General features: G+C 39.5%; 1 protein-coding gene across 2 annotated transcripts; it reads right to left on the bottom strand.

Moving 5' to 3' along the window:
* Positions 1-252: 252 nt before the first annotated feature.
* tm9sf5 (transmembrane 9 superfamily protein member 5) lies at positions 253-19,976 on the bottom strand. 2 transcript variants are annotated; one of them, XM_015949222.3, is made up of 18 exons: positions 19,665-19,976; positions 19,028-19,095; positions 18,831-18,924; positions 18,616-18,743; positions 17,738-17,867; positions 17,019-17,146; positions 16,812-16,926; positions 16,651-16,730; positions 16,450-16,555; positions 14,043-14,093; positions 13,534-13,666; positions 8,872-8,991; positions 7,468-7,525; positions 7,145-7,304; positions 6,890-7,041; positions 6,668-6,779; positions 6,420-6,591; positions 253-1,168 (listed from the first exon to the last, which is right to left on the bottom strand). In XM_015949222.3, the coding sequence occupies exons 1-18, from the start codon at positions 19,788-19,790 to the stop codon at positions 1,101-1,103; spliced, it is 2,001 nt and encodes a 666-aa protein (XP_015804708.1). In that variant the 5' UTR covers positions 19,791-19,976; the 3' UTR covers positions 253-1,100. The 2 variants fall into 2 exon arrangements, with proteins under 2 accessions (XP_015804708.1, XP_015804711.1); XM_015949225.3 differs by lacking the exon at positions 14,043-14,093 and having other exon boundaries at positions 19,665-19,975.
* Between the last annotated feature and the right edge of the window lie 2,614 nt (positions 19,977-22,590).

Here is a 22,590-nt window from a genome sequence, read left to right as displayed (position 1 = left end):
GCCAACATCTAACACATAAATCCACCCAAACAATCGGAATCATCATTATAAAGTGACACAATTCACTGCATTTGTCATCAAAATATTCTAACAACTTATAATCAATTTAAACAGCATCTTTATTACTCTGAGCTTCACATTCAAATATTAGTTTTAGAAACTAAGAACTGTACAGTCAATGGTTAATAACAGTGTTGCATCTAAACAGTCATTTTAACAATGGGAATGATTAGTAAGAGGCCAAAAACAAAGTTTTCTCTCTGAATTTTTTATTTGTAAAGTTATCACCTTTGATGACGTCATGCTGCTTGAAGCAGACAGCAGCAATGTTTAAGTTAAGAGCTCAACAAGCCATTTATTTAAACAGTAAACTCATTGATTATGTTATGATTAATCTTCTCTGTAGCCAAACACACCCTCGACACACTGAAGCAGATCTACAACACCGATGTGCCTCCTGTGCCTGCTGGATCCTGCTACTCTAATGAATCTTTAATTCAACAAAATGGACATGTATGATACAAACAGTGATGTTTTATATGCTCTAACTACAATATAGGTTGATACTTAAAGAATTACAGCCCAATTCACACCTTAAAAACTAAAAGAAAACGAAAAACTTCTAATGAAAATAAAAAAAATGATGACAATCTTTATCTCACAAGTTCTCCCTTCTCTATACAATATATGTACACACTTCTTCAGTACTGAACAGATCGTGAAAAAAGGAACATTTAGCTTTGAAAGAATAGAAATAAAAACAACAAATGGCTAAATATTTTACTTTCTTTAGAAAATGAAAGTTAAACGTTTCAGCAGATAAGTGGCACAAGGTGCCAACTTCAAACTGGAACCCCCCCACTGATTTTACAAGGCGCCATTCGAAATATTACAAGTCACCGTGAACACAAACTTATAGATTTAATCAAAAAGAAAAAGCAACAGAGGTTTAAAGCACAAAAGAGGACGGGCTCTGCTCTGTGGGATTTTTTATCACATGAGATGTATTCAGTTCATGTTTACTCAGACCACTTTATTACACAGCAGCACTGAGGAGCCCAGCGCTGGGGCAGCAACAAGTTAGTCCATCCTTCAGGCCGCTAGTCCACTTTCACCACACTGTAGATCTTGTTTACAAACCAGAAGCAAGCAAAGAAGCCAATTGTCCCTAAAGAAAGAAGACAAGACGGTTACCAAAAAGGAAAGTGGCACACAACACATTTACAACGTAAAACACTGTTTAGCTGTTTAATTTTACCATCTTACGATTTAGCAGATTTAGTTAAAACAAAAGAATGAAAACCAACCAGGAACACTTAATCAAACCTTCTTGACGTTGACAAAGATATTTAGGATGACATAACTACTGATGGCAGGACTCAGATGCTTGCTTTTTCAAGCAACAATCACAAAATAATATTTTTAAAATGTCAGATCTACTTGACACTAAATTATCAAGACAGATATTTGTTTATTCTACAGATTTAACAGTAAAATAAAAATCATAATCAACCCAATTCCTTCTGAATTTTATCACATTTGGTTGTTCTCATATTTTCTACTAAAAAGGTCTTGAAACAACTGAAATAACAGTTTTTATCTATCAAGCACACTATAACATGCTATATTTAAATGAACAACAGTATTATTCAACTGACAACAAAACATTATCCCACTAAAATACTCCGTTAGTTTAGCAAATAAGGAAAAAGGCACAAAATCTATAATGTTCTATTTATTAAAGTATAATAGCACAATAATGGTTTAAGGAAGCAGCATTAGGTCAAATATTGTGTCCTCAAACATGCTACCATCTCTCATTTGGTCCTAATAATTTCCTAAAAAAATAGTTGGTTGGAGTCATTTAATTAATACATGAAAGCATGTTGGGTATGTTTGTTCTATTGTGTTACTTGTACACTAAATTCAATTGGACAAGTCTGTGATGGCAGGAAACACTGAAAAGTCCAAACTGATAAGTTTGAGACATATTCTGAACAGCTAGTAAGCATCAGACCAGTGGAAGCCTTTGGATGGGGGCCTTTGTTAGAGTTAACAGAACAACCTCATAGTATGCAAAAGAAACACATTTAATTTAGTCAAGGAACAAACATATCTGCCTGAGCTCAGCTTCCTTCTCAAAGCCTGATTGGTGGAAATCCTGGATCGGTTCATCTTAGTATTAAACCCTATCCGACTGCTCAATAGGGGAACACGCTAAAGAGCACAAGCCCAAACTACCATGTGACCAAAGTTGGGATGAGGTGACAGACAAAAACTTTGAAAAGGGAAGTGACAGGGATTAGGATTATTAGGATCAGAACTTGAAGTAAGGAGGGGAACTGATCATCCTTTCCTGCTCCTTGGGCTACTTTAGGGTGATAATCTTTGACATCTCAGCTACTTATAACTCTGTCTTCAGACATTGTCAAACAGTGCAGTGGTGACAAGAAGATACAGAATAATTCCAGCTTCCTTATCTGACATCATGGTGAGCCAGATATTCTTGTGCAACAGTCTAGGCAAGTATTTGCACTTTATTTATAACCTAATACTCCTTTGCACACAGCCTGAAATTCATTAAGCTTTGGCAACAGAAAGCTCAACAGCGCCGCTAGACTGTTACTATAAAACGTACAACACCAGTTGGGGGTGACATTGTTTTATACCATTGCCGTGATACAGTCTGTCATCGTCTTATTCAAATACATTATGAAAACAAAAAAACTGCTAAAGTACCGTTTTACCACAGGCTAATCCACGATAATATCACTTATCTCAAACTGCAACTAAGACCAAAAGACAATCTACATAATTATTATTATTATTAATCTATTTGGTTTTTCCTTCAACTTCAGACTCGAATTGTGACCCAAGAAATCTTGTCTTTAATTAAATCTGACCCTGTTGTCACTACCTGATGGGGAAACCAGTGTTTGACTTTCTCATTTATCATTTACAACGTTTCCTGCTGTTTATTCTAAGAACAGGATCCTGAATCCTGCTACTAAAGTGAGGCAATAATTAAATATGTCTGAATAAACAGAGCAACTGATAAAAAAAACTACATGTCTTTCTGCCTGTAAGGATTCCCTGTGTTGTAACTGCCTTCTATAATTTTGCACATAACTTTCTGTGTAACTGAGAAATTTTGTGACCATCTTTCGCTGCTTCTTGGCCAGGACTCTTCAAACTGAGGTTGTTAATCTCAATGTGACCATTGTGGTTAAATACAAAAATAAGTAAAAATTAAAAAAATAAAGGTCGGCTGATGGGACAATTTTATCGAACATTGGCAAGCCCTTCAATTGTTATTTTAAGGGCGATGTTATATGCCAATGAATTAGTCTCACAGATGGGATGACAAAATTCTACGCAGGGCTGCACGATATTAGGAAAACCTGCGATATTCGATAACAGTGCTTAATATTGCGATATTGATATTACTCACGATAAATGAACAAATACTAAAGTATGCAGTGTTGATGTCGTCTGGCGTGTGACGTCTGCTCTGGGTTCAAAGCAAACAAAAACTAATGCATGAATTCCATTACAACATCACATTTTCATTGAAAAAATATGCAGCTGCACCTGCTACTGTATTAGCAGCTGCACCTGCTATTGTATTAGCAGCAAAACAACAAACTGCATGCATGCAGTTTCTCAGTGACTTTAAAACATCACCTCCACCATAAAACTTTTTCTGATGCTCCAAATACAGAAAAACATTCCTTACCAGGGTTTTTTGAATAAATAAAAAAAAATCAGAAAATAAGTTTAAATGTTAAATAATAGTTAACATCACTTACATGCAACAGCAAATTCTCTCATTGCTACTGAACATTTTCTCCACATATGTGGTTATGATATAAGGCTGTTGCTGCAATTGGGAAGTGAACTGTGCTGGGCCAAACTAGGAGAAAATTAAGATTTTCTGAGGGAAAGAGAAAAACAATTGTCTACCTTTCAGAAGAGGAACTGGCAAAAAAACTACATGGAAAATATGTGAAAACGTTTGTTTTTAACCCCAAATTGAACAAGTTTACCTAGATCTTAAAAAGCAGCTCAGATGATGAAACTGCAACTATGATTCTGGTAACAAGCTAACAAATTGAACTAGCTCCTCTAAGATAACCGGCTAGCAGAGCTTCTGACTGACAGTGTATGTGCAGCAGCAAATCAACTATCCTGATTAACAAGGTTATAAAAGCTCATAAATGAAAAATCTATTTGATGTGTGGGTGAACTTTTCCAGGCCCTCTTTAGCAGGGTGGGACTGGGAGGAGCGTGCTGTAGCCTCTTAGCTGGAAGCTAACCAGAGCCTGGGGCTAACATCACCACCCGGTGGAACACTAGCGACATGAAGGTGGGTTGGTTCACCGGCACGTGTCGGAGTCAGCCCGGTAAAAATGATTAACGACACCGAGAGGACTCACGTTCACGTTTGAAAGCAGCGCTGAATCCAGAAACCTCAGCACAAAGTGCGTTAGTTGCTCTGAGCTAGCATGACGAACAAGGGAACGGCGCCGCTAACTCAGTTCGGGTGTTGCTTTCCATCCTAACAGTCTATGTAGGGGGCGGGTGTTATTACGTGAACAGACCCATCTGATTGACCGCATATCAGAAGGGCTACATTTGATTGGTCAAATAATACTTCCGCATAAAAAAAACAGAGCTGGTTTACAAAAAGTTGATGTATGACACGGATGGAAATGTTTGAACCAAATATTTTTCGCCGTTTTTGTGGACGTGCTTTGCGATGGGCCTATCGCACGTCCTGTTATCCCGATAACGATAATTTTTCGATATATTGTGAAGCCCTAATTCTATGTTAAATCAGTCTTATTGCAGCACCTTTTCTATGTAAATAATATACAGATTACAAACCAGTAGAAAGCTAGAATTCCAATACCAACCAAAGACATGACCATAACTGTAGAGTGCCCAACCCTGGTCCTTGAGATCTCCAACTCGGCATGTTTTATGTGTTTTCCTGCTGATTCAGTGGCTGAATCGCCTGTCCAGCAGCTCATCAGGTTCTGCAGAAGCCTGTTAATCACCACTGATTCTAATCAAGTGTGCTGAAACAGGGACCCATCAGAAATATGCTGGATGTGGAATCTCGAGGACCAGGGTTAGGCACACCATCTGTAGACACAGACTTGGATATTCTAATTTACTATTCAAAACCTCATATCGACAGAACAGAGCCATCTCAAACAAAAACTGTCTTCTTACATCCACAAGGCTCTAAACAATGTCCTCCAATAAAACAGTCCACAACAATTCTTACTTTCACAGGCCAACATATTTCCCCACTTAAAGAATAAAAATTCCTTCAAATACCTTTTATCATCATAACCAGTGTTGGCATGCCTTTGTTTACAACCCCATATATGATCCAATAGATATTACTGAGGCAATATTGTCAGCTGTTGACTGAAAAGTCAAAAAATAAAAATTATATACCGTAAATCCTCTAGTACAGGCCCGGGCCTGTATTTGACTGAAGCTCATCAAGCTCCAGGCCTTTATTGGAAGGAGGGCCAGTATTAGAGGCAGGCCTCTATTTCTATTTGAGCAAAATGAACTAATGGTTCGCTGGAGTTTTTGACAAAATTGCGCCCACATTTTCAAAGTTAAACATTTCTTTTAACAACGGTAGTTTCTGCTTCAGCCCTCTACCCCCTCCCCCTGCGCAGCAGCCGCAAACTCACTGATGCGCCTGCAGCCTCTCGGAGTTCCTGCTGCTCTAAACATTAAAATAATTACTTCATTTTCTGTTCCTCACTTGTGATTACCTTCAATGGTGTCTGTTTGTTGCAACCACCAGGTACAAAAACTAACTTGTTTTTATTTGACTATTTTTCTGTCCTGCCTGTTTATTATCTTCCTGCATCTCCTCTCAATCCTAAAGAGAAACTGCTACCTGGGTTCATATATATTCACCTCATGAGTTACCTTTGAACTGCAATTCTAAAAGATCTACCGACCGCAAAAACAGCGGAGTGCTCCGTGCTTGGCGGGCGCACCGGAGGACAAGCTGATGTGCCCCGCTCCACAGCATGCAGCGAAACACATCAGGCGCAAATAAAAGACAGAAATCTTTAAAGGAAATGAACCGACATGAACGATCGCGTGTCAGTACCGACAAGCTGGCACAGCCTCCTCTTGTCTCCGCACGGTTAAAGTTACCCTCGCGGTCTATCACTGGCAAATCAAAAGTGAGACGATAACACAACCGCCCCCCGTACTTGCTTGTTACCACATTCCACCTGGCCACAATAAGAGACCGGCCTTTATTCACCTCCGCCGACTCTGACACCGGCCAAAATTGGAGACCCGGCCTTTAATTGAATACCGGCCTGTATTAGAGGATTTACGGTATATAGTTAAAATATCAAAAGATAAATTCTCACCTGTAAAGAGGAAGAAGATGAGGACCATAATCATGGTGTATCCAAAGTACAGTATAGTACTGGCCGCTCCAATGATTTGCAACTTTGAGAAGAAGTAGTGCACAGCATAAACAAACAAGTAGACCGCAGTGAAGCCGCTGGTCAGGAAGGAACGCCACCACCAATGGTAGTCCTTGATGCACAAGACAAATTATTTTTTAGAATACAAAAAAAAAAATCAAGAAGCTTAACTCTGGGCATTCAGGTACCTCTGCACACAGGTGGAAGTAACACAGCAGAATTGTGGCCTCAGAGCAGGTGATGAGCAGAATAATGAAAACCAGGAACAGAAATCCAAACATGTAGTACATCTGATGAGACCTAAAATACAAACAGTTACTGTGAAATATGAGGCAACAAGAACAAAGCTGTTATTCATCTTGACATTCAAAATAATGAGGCTCAGGACAAACGCCCCATTGTCCTCTTACCAAATGCTGTTAAGAATGAAGAAAAGCTGAATGAAGATGCAGCCAAAGGGCAGGATCCCACCCATTATGATACCAGGGATAGGTTTAGTGAAGAAGGACTGCTCGGGAATTTGACGAGGGATTTGATTTGTTCGAACTGGCTGCTCAATTGCCTGCACGAGCATAAAAATGGGTATTAGATGTTGCACCAAAAATACCTGTTTTCTCTAAAATTAGACTTTGTAACTACAACAAATCTGATAGGATCAAACTCACAGCTTTCTTGAATCCAAAGTAAGCACCAATGAAGGTGAGGGGCACAGATATTCCAAACCACATGGCCAAAATGGCCACCAAAGTTCCAAAGGGAATTGCTGCTGAGGATCCTTCCACCCAAAGAATCAGGTTCATTAGGAAGAAGTCAGCAAACACAATCCTAAAGAAGAAGGAAGACGAAGATGACACGAGTAAAGATGAAACATGAGAAGGATAACACATTTGTGCTAAGCTAGACTGGATTCAGCCCTGGAGAGTAGACATTTTACAGAAATATGAGATGACTTAAAGACTCCCTAAGTCAGTCCGGTTAGTGAACATACCCTGGGCATAAAAGCGCCGTCAGTAAGACGTTGGTTTTCCACTTTTCACCTCCAAAAGCTGATAAGGAGAGACGAGAATGAGATCAGCATGAGAGAAACAATGACACAGCTTAGTGTTATCGGTTTGGTCTGTTAAAAGGAAGGATGATTTATTTAAGAGAGAGGAGAGAGAAAGAGAGGAGAGAGAGAAAGAGAGAAAGGAGAGAGAGAGAGTGTGTGTGTGTGTGTGTATGACTAATAGTACAGGAGTAAGCACTCAATACTGTCACTAATAGATCAACTGAATTATAGGGTCCATACCAGGAAAAACAGAATAATAGTTTGTCATTTAAAAACAGAAACAGGATGCAGAGTAAAATTTCACACTTCATCTTTTAATGGACAGTAATTTTTTATGGGTCATTTTTAATGTTCTCCATTATTTAAACTTGCTCATCTGTCAGGAATCTGCTGAGTTTTTTCTGAACTGTGTCCGATATTGTGACGTTGCAGCCCCGTCGCCACCTGCAGATCTCGGATGGCTTTGTCTGGGCCGTTTCCTGAGACAGTTTCATGTGCAGCCGTGGCTCAGAGGTTGGCTGCTCATTTTTGTATTTGGTGGTTTGTAGGATAGAGTGACCATACGTCCTCTTTTCCCCAGACATGTCCACATTTTTACTCTCTGTCCAGGGTGGTTTCTTACTACTCCACTACTGCGGAGCTCGTCACCTCAGCGATTTCACCTCACTGACACAGCATCGAAACGTGCACTCTGCTTTGCTGTCAGGAGATCCCTTTGATCTACTTAGTTCAAAAGTAACTAATGAGGTGAAAAAGTAAGAAGCCAGGCAGCAGTTTTATGGAGAATTTAGAGATGCAGGAAGATGAGAAACAGGACAGGAAAATAAGTCAAATAAAAGCAAGAAAACAAAGCAATGGGTTTAAAAACTAAAATGTAAGGAGATTTATCTCCACTACACGTTTTTACCTGCATAAAGCAATAAGTTATACACATGTCATATTTATACATCTGATAGAATTCAGATCACCCATCAAAACATAGTCACACACCCAGGGCCCAGATAACATTCGATCTACAGTATGAATGGTCATCAGACTGACACTGAAGGGAAGGAAAGTGGACCGAATACATCAGCGCAAACCAGGTGTGCTGACATGTCAACAGCGGACCTCGACGAATTAGAGCAAAAATGAAGTCAACCCTGTGAGGCAGGCAGCCTGGGCTCTGAACTGCTTTCAGACTTGGCTCAATCTCAAAAATATCCAGGTGAACTTTCAGCAAATTAGTCAAGATTCACACCTCTGAATCAGTATGTTCTGCAGTTAAAACACTACATATTAAAAGGCATTTTTTCAAATCACTTCACAAAAAAAGTGAAGAAAGTAGGAATAAAGAGCACTTACTTTTATAAAGACGTGCAGACACGTAGCCAGCAGGAGTACCCAGCAGGACCCAGAGTACCACAGCACACGTCATCAGAGCTCCTCTATTGGCAGGAGACAGGAACCCCAGACAGGCCAGGACTGCAGAGGAGAAAGAGATTTCATGCTTTCATACAATCAAATGTCATTATTTTCACAGAAATACAAAAGTAATACATTTGAGTGACATTGTAACCATCGCAGCGCTGCTTCTGCAGTGATGCGGGCATTGTACCGGTCTGACGGAACGTGAAGCTCTCGATTTACGCTTCAACTGTGGTCACGAGCTTTGGGTAGGAACCGAAAGAACGAGGTCTTGGATAAAAGTGGCCGAAATGAGTTTTCTCCACAGGTTGGTTGGGCTCTCTCTTAGAGATAGGGTGAAAAGCCTGGGATTCCCTAGGAAGAGCTGGCCCAAGTGGCTGAGGAGAGGGAAGTCTGGGCCTCTCCACTTAGGCTACTGCCCCCGTGACCCAACTAAGGATAAGCAGAAGAAATTGGATGGACAGACGGACGGATGAAACAAACCATTTCTAAAATACTTTAACATAGACTCAAAAAAATGTTGTATAAAATCTGAGTGATAATTATGAAACTTGTTTACAGATTATTACTCATTTCTGAGTAGGAGATCAAATCTGATTATGAACATAAGCCAAATCTCACGATCTGCTCTCCACAAATTGTAGTTTTCCTTGAAAGAAACAAGATCAGAGAAAACTAGTGTAAATTATAGGAGGATGTTTTGTGACGTCAGTGTTTATGTTTCTCGCATTACATCATGGGAGTGCATATGGTAAGAAACTGCGTATTTTGCCTATAATTGGATTGTTTTGCATGTTTGGACGAGGATTCAGCGAAGCTGATCGATCTTTCTTGCTGTGTGGTTGATTGTTCGGCCTGTGGGAGGCTTGATAAAGTTTTATTGGAATTTCCTCTGTAAACGACCGCAAAAGTACAAAAGACGATAGGAAGTGACACAAACTCTCCGAAGAAAGCCTGGACTCCTGCAACAACGAACAGTTTGTGAGGCTCATTTAATTCCACGGCAAGTCCTTGTGACTAAGTATTTGTTAGAGAAGTTTACGTTTTAAAAACATTCATCTTCATGTATTTTAAATCCACATTGTTATGTTTTTGCATTCTGATTCAGGTGTCTAAACCTGCGATCATCAATAAACAAATAAGGACACAGATTAATTAAAACATAACCAGATTCGCAGTTGCTGTGAGAATTTATCAGTTTTCTTTGGCCATCACCAGCAGGTGATGTAAGCAATGCTGTGACGGTTGTTGGAGCTAACTGATGCTATTAGCATGACCACCGCTTTATGTTTTCTAAAGAGAACGGCTCAACTTTCCTTAAATCAAAATAATTGTAGGCCTCCAGACGTTTGAAAGCCTTAATTTTTTTAAGAGTCAAGAGCACAGGGCTTTCTGTTGAATAGGAATAAATATCTCCCCTGAAGGTTTGTTAAAAAAAACACTGGTGCATCAAACCATCATTTTCCGTCATCTGAGAGCTCATACGAGCTTTTAATAACTTTAATTTTGTCTTCAAAACAGATTTTAAGCTTCTCTCTAAACCTCCTCCTGTCTTTAGACGGTAAAGTGTTCATATATCAGGGATTTCACCCGCAAACTCAGTTTACATCGCATAATAATAGCAAGCCATTTTGTGTACCCACCCACTCGCACATGTGCACAAAGATGAAAACATATGTCAACAAAGACCCTCCTATTGACCCTTTGGACGTGACGTCACGCCACTCCTGTGACCGACTGACCCCTTCGCCATGATGGACGGCAAAAAGACCGTTTACACCCGTTGAAACTCCAGTAAAGCTAGTCAAAACAAGCCAGTTTGTATCCTTTTATTGCTTTTCTTTAGTTGATTTGACAGTAAAATGGTTTTAGCTTGCTGCGTGGTTGGCTGCACTAACAGACAAGGATGTAAACTCAACTCTTTTTTTTTTAATAACTTTGATGGAGATGAAATGCAGCGACAGGATGCGCGCCGTCCACTGTAGTGTAAAGCGAGATAATTATTAATATTAAAGCTCCAATGTATGATTACGTTTGTTAAAATTACATTATTTATTTATATGAGCGTCGGCGTTCAGAGATCTTCTCATTCCGGTGTGAGAGCAGCAGCTGAACCCGGTAACACCACCAGCAACAGAAGCTGGTAGGGATCCGGACTTTTTAAAAATCAGCTTTGGTGTGAAGTGAAACGCTGTTTATAACATAAGGTTATAAATCCAGAGGGGTGAATTTAGGCAAAGTCAGCAACATGTTTACATCGGTGAACAGCTGCAGAGAGAACGTAAGCTAACGTTGGTAAGCTAGTTAACACTAGGGATGCACCGATGGATCGGCATTTGATCGTAATCGGCCGATAGCGCCCCTATCGGTTTTGATCGGAATTTTCAAAATAGATCAAAGCAAACCGATCAGGTAGGGTTGTCACGGTAACCAGTGTAGCGGTAAACCCCGGTAAAAAAAAAGTTGACAATAATAATAACCGTCTTGTTTTTAAAAAAATATATTATCTTGGTGGGTTTACCGTGGCTACGGTGTAGGCGCGGTGACCCTTACCAGCCACCGTATCATCGGCTGAAGTTGCCGGCGGCACATGCGCACTTCGTTGTTTACAACAAAACTTTCTTGAAGCTAAAGCTGAAATAATGGCCAAAGGAGGAGACGGCAGCGCTCAGGAGGACATTTATTATCCCTCAAAGAAGACAAAGTCAGAAGTACGGGCATCTTTTAGATATTTGAAGAATGCCGAGGGAGTTGATAGAAGACGGCTATCCTGTTTGCAGCACGTGCAGAAAAAGTGTCTGTGAAAGGCAGCAACGCTTCAAATCTCATGACACATCTGCGTGACCATCACCCACAACTCTACAGTCAACGCAAGGCAAGTTAACGTTAGCGTTTTAGCTAAAATGCGTGATCCGAGGAATTGGGTTGAGGGAGAATGCAACGAGTCGCTATATAAAGCAGCCGCAGCGCCTGCTACCTGCATATAAACCGTGTCGAGGACACCCCCATGTTGAAATGATGCTATGCGTTACGGGGCTCCCAGGGGCAGATAAGAGTTGGTCTCTCTCCCAGAATAATTATGAATTTAACAGCGATTACTGCCTGATGACATTTTCCCACATCTGCAAAGCTCACTGGAAGGACACAAACCGAGGATGATATTCTCCTGATATACGGATTACTCAAGTAAGGGTAAAAAAGTATCTGATTAGAAGGTTACTTGAGTACTGAGTATCATCTGATCTAATATTTTTAAAATGATGACATCAAACAGACATAAAATAAGAAGTTATGGGCAAATATTGGTATTTTAAAGACTAAAGGGGAAAAATGTAAACAAATAAACAACATAATTACAAAATAACACATTTTAGGCAAAATTTAGACACAAACTGAGGACAATATTTCCTGACATACAGGGTTTATTTAATTGTGTGAAAATGTAGCACGTTTAAAAAAAATACCGCAATAATACCGAAAACCGTGATAATTTTGGTCACAATAACCGTGAGATTAAATTTTCACACCGTGACAACCCAATACAGACCATTTTAGATTAGGTTGCATTTCCTTTATTCCCAGATTATGTAGTTTGTAGCACTCATTATAATGTTGTAGAAAATTTCTGGCCAATCCACGTGATCGGTATCGGTGATCAGCATTCTTTGATATCGGTATCGGTGATCGGCAGCAAAAAACCTGATCGGTGCATCCCTAGTTAACACACCGCTCTCTATGAGCCCCGGCTAGATGCGCTACTTCTTCTGATAACTGAACTGGGCATGAACTAGCTGAAGGAATGCTGGAGGAGTTTTGTTTTTGTTTTGATAGCAAAAACAATTTCAGGCTCTACTTTTCCCTTTGTTTAGTACTCGTGTCGCTCACTGTTTACATGCTTTTGCCGTCCAGCATGGTGGACCCACGTGATTAGGCGACATCGGTGCAAAGGGTCAATACCAAAATGTCCATCTAGGGTATTCCAAGAAGCCACCTTCAAGAAGAAACGTTTCATTTCCAACCCTACATAACTGTGGAATTGATATCAGATCACAGCAGTCAAGGTCACACGTCGCCCTGCTGACAGTTTATCTCACATAAAGATAAATAGCATGTCAGACTGACCTCCTGACTGAAATAATTAAGGTAGTTATAAATAAGTGACACCACAAGATGAAAAGCTATGAACATGTTCGACTGATGCATCTGGCTCTTCCAGAACTCCCAATTTAAACCCTTTGGGATTCAGCTGCACCACAACGTTTGTATTCTAATTCTACAAGTTCACACTTATAATGCACTGGTTGGTTTATTGTTTGTCTATTTGGAATAATGTGAACAACATCCCACCATAAATTCAACACACTGTGTCCTTGTAGTCTCTGTGTGATAACTCTAATCTGAGATGATAGTAAACCTTAAACAATAACTCATCGAAATAAGAGTCCTAGCTGTTTTTCCACCTCCTGACCGCTTTCCCAAACCTCTGGGCTGCACACTGCCTTGTGGAAGATCAAGTGGACTGTGAACCATGAATTGAGCGTAACTCTGCAACAAAAGCAACATCAGTGAGTGTTCTACATAAGGTTTAATGGAACTTACAGAGTGTGATGAAGGTCATGATGAAGATCTGTGTGCCCTGTCCAAGGAACACGGAGAGGAGCATTCCCTTCCTGGGGGGACGGAAAACATCCCCGTGTACCTGCTTCCACCCAGATTCTTCCTGAGCATCCTCCTGTGAAGAGATGGCAGCCCGGACGGTCAATTAACATTGATTTGACATGTTGAAAATTCTAAGAGTGAAAGGTTCACCAACCACCAGTCAGCAACTGCTGCTGCTGCTTTAAAAACTGACACCTGCTAGCAAAGCAAAAAGAAGTGAAGACTTGGTTTACCAAAGATGTAAAATCTGGTGTGGACACTTTTTTCACTTCTCCTTAAAAAAAGGCTTTTAACTTGGTTTAATTCTTTACCTTTTACTCCCAATTGCAAACTTTCACACCACATTTTACATTTCTTACACACACATACCTGGTTACTACAATCATACACACCCAAGCACCTGATTTAATTAAAACAAACATTTTTGGAATAGCTTGCATTACGCTTACATAAGGTAGAGAAGATTTTTCCTTGGCCGGTGGAATCTTAATCAAGTTTTCCTGTAAAATGTAACAAAATATTGATAATTTGGGGTACAGTGCACTCATCGTGCTGGGTGGTATTCAACATTGCAGACTGAAAGCATAAGCCACAAAACCACACATGTAGATCAGCAAAATGCATTACTGCCAAGAGAAAAAAAAGTTCACCTTTAAAACCCAACATCAAAATGTTTCAGTTTATGATTTGTTTATTTACTAGGTGGATTAGAAACATTAAAATCTCTCCCAGTGACTTTTATACCTCAACAACAACTATTATTATCAAAAGTAATTTTAAAAGCGGTTTATAATTATGTACTTATTTGCAGTGGCATCAATAGATATTTGTTTCCCTTGGAAACCACAATGACACCGCCAGTTTATCCAACTTCAAAACTAACAACTCAATCACAATTTGTAATCATTTCTAGAAACGTATTTCAAATTTTTAAAAAGAATAATTTTTCAATAGTAATCAAAGTGTTTACAGTAGAAAGTATTTGCATGCCTGTGTTACACAAGAAACCAAATGAGTTCATGAAAATTACCAGAACACCAAGTCATCAGAACAATGAGAGGAAAAAATACAAGTTCATTTGTTTTTTCAAGACACTTGCAGTGATCTCTAGTATAAATGAATGTCTTGTGAGTCGATTTCTGTGGAAAAAACTCTGGTGCTCCTGTTTCAGGATGTAGAAGATGGACGGAGCAGGGGGAGGCAGAAGACGGCAGGTTTTGGAGTTACATTATTTCTGGATATCTCTCCTCAGATTGGCTAACAGTAATGCGACTCTACCACTGAATCTGCTTTACAATGTTGATGTTTTATCTTCACAAATAACACAAGCCTGAAGGAGCTCTGCCGTGTTGTGGAGTTGCTAATGCTAACAGTTAGCTTATACTAGTCTAGATGCACTTGGCTGTTTCCTGGTCCCTAAATCAAAAACAGACTTCCGAGCCAAGATGGGTGAGTTCATGATAAATGACCCTTACTTGCCCTTCAGAGTCAGAGGACTCCAAAGTGCTTTACACTACAGTGCATCATTCATCCATTCACACATGATTGTTAGTTTTCAGCGTGATGTTGAACCGACCTGGATTTTTAATCCAACTGTTTCCCCAGTCTTATTTCTATGGTGGCTAATGCAGGACATGGGGGTAGAAAACCATTTCCACATTCAGCCTGCATGTGAAACTCAACAGTGATCAATTGTAATTAAAATAAAGACTGTTTATTACTTAACTTTCTCTTTAAATTTACCCGTCATCATCCATTGCACTGACCAAGTTTTCTAATCTACAGTAGTGGTGTCCAATCCTGTTTCACCAGAACCATCATCCTCCATGTTTTAGTAGTTTCCCTGCACCTGATTGAACGGCTTAATCACCTGTTCCTAAACTGATTAGGCCCACCAATTAGTCAAATCAGGTGTGATGGAGAGACACCTAAAACATAATAAATGAAGACCACTGAGAACAAAATCTATGGTAAGAAAGTGATGTAGCACCATTGGTGAAAAAGCTAGATGAGAACATGTGGCTTGTGGAAAAGATGCCACTCTCAATGTGGTTAAATATAAGCAGAGAAAACATTAGTACCAGTAACATGAAACTACAGCGAGATAAAAATGGTCTTATCCTGCGGCACCGACACAACTAATCTGAAGAAACAGAACTGTAAGCGAGGCAATGTCACTGGCAGTTTGTGAAGCAAAAAAATGTTAGTGAATGTGCCCTGATAAATATCAGTGGTCTTCAAGTGAAGCTTCATCTGGAAGCAACCTCATTAGCTGACCATGAATGGCTCAAAAATGTTCTTGTTACATTCCTTCTGTTCCTCTTTAGAATTCACAATTCAAATAGGAAGCAGAATGAGCTGAAGAACTTCCACTGAAAGTAGGTGTGCTGCCTGAGCCACTCCCACTTCACACACATGGCAGTTATCCTGTCATAACCTCTGGGGCAGGCTTAGTCGTCTCATACCTAGAAATCTGCTTCAGTCTACTTATAAAGTGTGTGTGCGTGTGTGTGTGCGTGCGTGCGTGCGCGTGTGTGTGTGTGAATAAAAACACCTGTTTAAAAGCACTTGTGATAATATGAAGATAGTCATTCTTCCTATGGTTTAAATATTTAGTAGTGATAACAAAAAAATATCAGTAATATGACCCAAGCTACTAAAAAGCAGCTCTCTCAAAAATGAAGCAGCTAGTTTGAAAAATACTTTGGTGACAGTGATTTACAGTCAGCTGTGCAAAAAATAAATAAATAAACTGTCCCAAGTATTTTCTGGTTTTGGCAAATCTAATAACCCCACTTTGAATGAAGGTTTACTTTTTATCCACTTTATAATCAGGCCATTAAAAGATGACTTTACCTGGTCCACTTGGTTGTATCTGGCAATGTCCTTGTGCAAGGTTCTCAGCATGATCATAGCAACCATGCCAGATAGGAAGAGCACAATGACCAAGGAGTTCATAATGCTGGAAAACAAACACAACACATCTTTTTCTTCAACAAATATAACACCCACAGGAGACGTTCCAGGAGAAAATTCTGTAGAGACAAATCTTCAGACCTAAACCACTGGATGTTGGTGTGGGGCATTGACACCAGGATGTAGTCCCACCTAGAGGCCCACTTGATGTCATTATTCTCCTATAAGAATGAAAAGAAGGCATAAATGACTTTGGTTTGACAAATTCTCATAGAAACATATCACATGATTTAAAAGCCTACCACAAAGGTGACAGAGTAGGTGTAAGTGATTGAAACATCTTCTTTAAATTCTACTGGGACTTCCATCGGGCTACCATTATCACAGCTTGGGGGTTTGTCAACAGCGTGCTTGATGCTGTAGTGAAAAAAAATATTTAATATTTATTATAAATATTGTTTAAATGTTACAAACAATAAGTAGTCCATGTACTAGTATTCAACATGCACCTCTTTGGTTCCAGGGTGGCAGCAACCAGGCGATCGCCAGTCCAACCCTCTGATTCTCCACTATGGTAGGAGATCTTTATGTCAACGTGGTTAAAGACATAAAATGTGTTTTTCTTGTTGAACTCGGCCTGAAAAGGGTTAATAAGGAGCAGATTAGTCTTCCAAGATCCTTTTCATTTAACACACCAACTTTATTGGTTCATATAATGGATTTACTGAGTAACTTGAGAGGCACCAATATAAAATCTATACTATAATAAACTGTTTAAAAAGGGGTCGAAATTTAAGGTAAACTTGCTTCTAATGTTTAGACTGAATAAAATAAAAATGTATTCTTATTCCATGAGACTTTAAAGTGCTTATCAACTAGAAGTATTCATGTCTGTCCAAGACTCTCGTTCTCATTCTTGTGCTGCAGAGAAAAGGGTCAACACTTTGCTTTTCAAGTTTTACTGGCTGTTCAAGAATGACTTGTTAGCTTTAGCTGTACCGCGGCTCAGGAGAACAGCCTTTCACAGTCACGGCAGCCAGGAGGAAACTGTACATGTTGGATTGATTTACTGTAAACACTCAATGCAACTTTATTCTTTACTTGGAATGACATGAAGAATTAAACCCCTTGCTTATTAGCAGTTGAAGCATTATAAAATCCCTGCAGAAATGCAAAGGTTTTCAGTTTGAAAACCACTTAAGATGTTAAAATAAAATAAAAAACTCACATTAATAACACAAGCATCTTTAGCTATACCACCATCTGTGACAAGGCAGCCAATGGGGAAGCCAGGGTTGCAGTACTTCTGATTATCTTCAACATCATAGCACCATGTCACTGGCATGTTGTCAATGATCCTGGGGGAAAAAAGTGCCCGGTTTTAAAGGTTCTGTATCATGCCATTTTAAACCTTTGAAAGAAAATGTATGCAGTATAATAAAATATTACTGTTGGCACTATTGAGATGCCATTTATAATAAATATGAGTCATTTATGTTAGCCTTTATACCCAGAAAGAAAACGGTTTCAGTGAAACTCTGCTCCAACAAAGCATGCCTCTTAATGCGTCTTAGGTGAGTCAGTTGCTGTATTGGCTATGGCAGTCCATTGGTTAAGGCATCTGTCCGCCATCTCAGTCTTGCCATGTGCTGACATCACATGGGTTCAAAGCCCAGTAGTGTCAGCAGTAATTTCTTTAGGGAGCTGAAGCAGATTTTGTGTTGTATATTTTAGTTTTATTCATTATTTCCTGATTGATTTACTCTGTTCACATGGACTCAAACTGGCTAAATAAACTAATGAAGCTAAAAAAAAACAGATTAGTCCTTACTTTTAAACAGTTTACCAATAAAGGGTTGAAAACATTGCTGGCAAGTGCAGTGAAAAAAATAAGAAAAAAACGTTACTGCTGAGACCAGGATGTAAACCTGCGCAAAACTGCATCCCAGCCCAGCCCACTAACCACTGGACTACCAAATCTGCTACATGACAGTAGTCGCCTCTCTCCACTACAATTTGTAACGTGTCAACTTACTCGGACTAACAGCTTTGAACAAGTAATCAAAGATGTTTAAAAAATATCAGATGACAGTAAGGTCAGCTAACCAGTGATGCTGATAATTCAGCTGCATTCCCATCTTGAGAAAGTCCAGTTTGGCCGCATCCAGTTTGCTGTCTTTCTTGTACGTCTTTGTGCATACTGGCTGACAAGTGGCAGCTGACTTGAACTTGAACTGTAAGAAGCAGGACTGACTCAAGCATTTTACATGGAAAAGACGCGAGATAAGTGTCAAGACACTGATCAACACAAAAGCACTCACCTTGTATGGTGATGACTCAATTCGCTCCCCAAACAATACCTGTCCCAGGTTCTCAGAGGGTCTCTTCTCCTTCTCGTCTTTGCAAAAGTCAAACCTTCAACAGAGAGAGATTGTTATTCGTGATTTAGAGACAATCACGCAGAAAATGTGTCTTTGAAGGAAGATAACAAGAAAAACGAGGTTAATTTGTTACTCACACATCATATTCGTAAGGCAGAACTGACTCCACTGAGTCCAAGCGATTAACGAACAGCTGAATTTCTGTCTGTGAACGACATGAACTCGAATTATCACGTTTGGGTAAAATAAAACGTACCCTAATAGACAGCAGGACGGTTAAAAATAGCAAACTCGTTTTAAGTGATGGGTTTCTAAACTGTTAACAGGCGTTTAAAAAATATGAAAAACAGCTCAAACTCTTGATTACAAATATTGAAGCGGAACTTGTTTCATTTTTCATCCGACTTTCCTGGACATCTCCAACAAACAAGAGTCCAGCGGTGGCTAAAATACGACGTCATCTCCCTCCTTGAAACGGCTAAAATAATATATCTTAAGGTAAGATGACAGGCCAAAGACGCAAAACCCCCAAAAAGGCACAAACAACAACATATTTACTCTTTCGACAAACTATAAGTGTAAATATTTTTTGAAAAGCAATAAATATGCCAAAGTTTGTGAGTGTATGTGTCCTACATCCAGGTAGTAGCCGAGGCCTAGAGGGCGACTGACAAACAACTACTACAGAAAACATTTTTAAAAAGCCAACATAACCTAAAAGAGAAAATTATACTTCAGTTTCCAAGAATTGTGATTCGTCAGACTTAAACCTACCTCGCATTCTTCGTTATCCTTAACTTTCTCACAAAAACTCACAGGGGCTAAACCCGGAAGATAAAACGCCGAGCACGAACAGAAATAAGCCACCAGAACAAAACCAAGTGGTATGCGCCTCTTCATTTTCTCGCGGAGACGGTTCGCTGAGTATATTGAGGTATTACAAAGTAGCCTTTCTTCTAGTGGAAGCTTTAGTTTACCAGCTCCGTTAAGTTAGCAAAGCGCCGTCTTTCTAATCTACAGTCGGAGACTGAGCTGGACATTCAGGAGCATTGGTGACGCTGTCAAGCTATGCGGAAGTCACGGGGTTTTCACCAGAAGACAGTCACCTTCTAAATAAATGCATGCCATACGTACTCCATTCTGCACATTTGGATTTGGGATTTTTACCAAGCGTAGATAGACCTGCGATAAAATTTAGAAGGACAATTTATATAAATAAGTATTACGTGCACTTTGATAATCCGTAATTTCATATCCAAATTAGCCGGATACACAGGTAGTCGTTTTATTTTGACAAGCACTTCATTTGGAGGCATTTTTTGACACCGTGGAACTTACCGTGGCCTTCAACAGCATGCTTGTTTTCTTTTGTTATATTTGCGCAGAATTAGAAAAAAACTGTATTGGGGAAACATTGTGTATGAAAACACCATTGTATAGTTGTAAAGAGAACATATATATAGTAGCAGGGGGAGGGAATTTCAAAGACAACACTTAAATTAAAAAACCTGTAAATGGCGACTAGTAAAACTGGAATTGTAAACACAACATTGGGGGGGGGGGGGGGGGTGTTGGGGGTGTCAAGGAAACCACAGCGGCCGCAGCCAGGTGCTCTTGGGCACCAGGTGGGTCTGATTGGCGCACACTGTGATGCCTTATTAATCAGCTTCATTCCCTTTATTGGCAGTTTGTGTTAAGGTTCATAAGGAATAAACAGAGGTGGAAATGCACCTTCTGTAAAAAAGAGAAGACAACACTCCTGAGGAGAATCCCAAGGGGGAGGAGCTGGGAAAGAGGAGTAGAGTGAAGCCTTGCAGCTCTTTATTCATGTCCTAAAGCTAAATAAAATCCTCAGAATGAGCAAATCTGCTATTGTTGGCTCCTTGTGTGAATGCCCCAGTAAATTAACACTGCATTGCAGGTTTTAGCATAACGTTTATCTTTTTTAATTACCCAAAATAGTCTATATAAATGATCTGATACAGAATTAGCCATAACACAAAGCTTTGTGCATCCTTCTTGTATTAATAGTCCACAAAATACTCTTGCAACTATCTTATTCCTCTATTTACTGGAACTAAACAATGTGAAGCCCACAAATACTTTAATAGTATAATTGAGTGTATCGACTCACAAATCTGGCTGTCGAGTTATTTCTAAATTTAGTTGGATTATATGATTATGAATAGAAGAAGAAGAAGAAGAAAATATCGTTTCTATAGCACCTCTCAAGATAAAAATCACGAGGCGCTTCACAAAAACAAAAAATGTAAAAATATAAAAAAGCATTTAGAAAATGTTTAAAAATATATTTAGAATGTGCAAAAATAGACAATTGTGATTAAAAAATGTTAAGAAAGAGAGAGAATGAATAAGAAAGAGGGAAATCAGTGGATCCTGAGGAAGGTGGAATAGGTGGGGAGAGCAGAATAAAGAGTGGTGAAGAAGATCATTCAAAAGCCAGCTTGAACAAGTGAGTCTTCAGCTGCTTTTTAAAGGAGACCACTGAGTCCACTGATCTCAGGCTCAGGGGGAGAGAGTTCCAGAGTCTGGGGGCCACAGCAGCAAATGATCTGTCACCTTTGGTCTTTAGCCTGGTGCGCTGCACAACCAGTAGGCTTTGATCACTGGACCTCAGGGACCTGCTGGGGGTGTAGGGACTAAGGAGATCACCAATAGAAGATGGTGCTTGTCCATGTAAGGCCCTATAGACCAGAATCAGGATCTTGAAATGAACCCTGAAGTTGACTGGCAGCCAATGAAGCTGGGGGAGAAGCGGGGTGATGTGGGTGTGTTTGGAGGACTTGGTCAGAAGCCGGAATATATCGTGGTGCTCACTCCTCACCCCTGCCATGTGGATCTCAATGGATAAACAATCAACCCTGCTCAATGGTCAACTTTCCTGGCAGGGTCACTCATGAAAACAGTGGGAGGGTTAAAACAGCTGACTGTTATCAGTTACCATTGGCTTTGTGTCTAAGTTATGCTTTTAGACAGGACATTGCTGTAGTTTAACTGATATGCTGATTGATGTTTTTTTGAATTGCTGATATGGACAAGTGTTGTGAATTAGCACTAGTGCTACAAACACATCAATGCATCTGGTTTGCCCAATGTAATTGCTATGTCCATCAGATAAACGAATTCATTCATTAATTTTTTTCTCTCAACTCATTGAAATGCCCATATTCATGCAAAAATACACACTAATGAATTTACAACTGTGTTTTTGTTTCTTGGGTGCAGGTGTGTTTTCAGAGTGAAGTGATAAATACAATACATGGCCCTGGGAAAATCAACAATAATGAAGGGATTTATGTTCTACATCTTTAACCCTCTGGAGGCAGGTGTTGCAGATTTGCAACAGTTAAAACCTACCTACCTGGTTACTCCACATAATTATTACATGAGCATTTATAAACTCAGAAGTACTCCTGAAGGACTTAGTTGTTTGTCCTTTTATCAAAATTTATTTTGAGCCTGAGAGGGTTAATAGAACATACTGTAGTGTCAACAAATCACTCCGTTTTTAATTTCATGCTTAATTCAAAACACATTATGAATAGCTAATTCATATCATATATTTATATTTATAAATAAAATACCTTAGTGTTAAACTACAGCTTTTTAGCTGATATTGAATGTAGGTCAATTTTGTAATTGTTAGAGTTGTTTGTTTAAACGTTCTGAGACTGTTGGA

Source organism: Nothobranchius furzeri, chromosome 1 (assembly GCF_043380555.1).
Source record: "Nothobranchius furzeri strain GRZ-AD chromosome 1, NfurGRZ-RIMD1, whole genome shotgun sequence".
Taxonomy (NCBI): Eukaryota; Metazoa; Chordata; class Actinopteri; order Cyprinodontiformes; family Nothobranchiidae; genus Nothobranchius; species Nothobranchius furzeri.
Note: the sequence above shows the minus strand (reverse complement) of the source record. Positions and strands in the feature narration are given on the sequence as shown.

What these genes read in the sequence shown, in the direction of transcription:
- tm9sf5 (XM_015949222.3), bottom strand. Translation starts at nt 19,790, where the DNA reads ATGAAGAGGCGCATACCACTTGGTTTTGTTCTGGTGGCTTATTTCTGT. An exon ending in AAGATGCTTGTGTTATTAAT is followed by an intron (nt 17,147 to 17,737) that starts GTGAGTTTTTTA and finishes AACCCTTTTCAG; the next exon opens with GCCGAGTTCAACAAGAAAAA. An exon ending in ACGGCGCTTTTATGCCCAGG is followed by an intron (nt 7,305 to 7,467) that starts GTATGTTCACTA and finishes CTTCTTCTTTAG; the next exon opens with GATTGTGTTTGCTGACTTCT.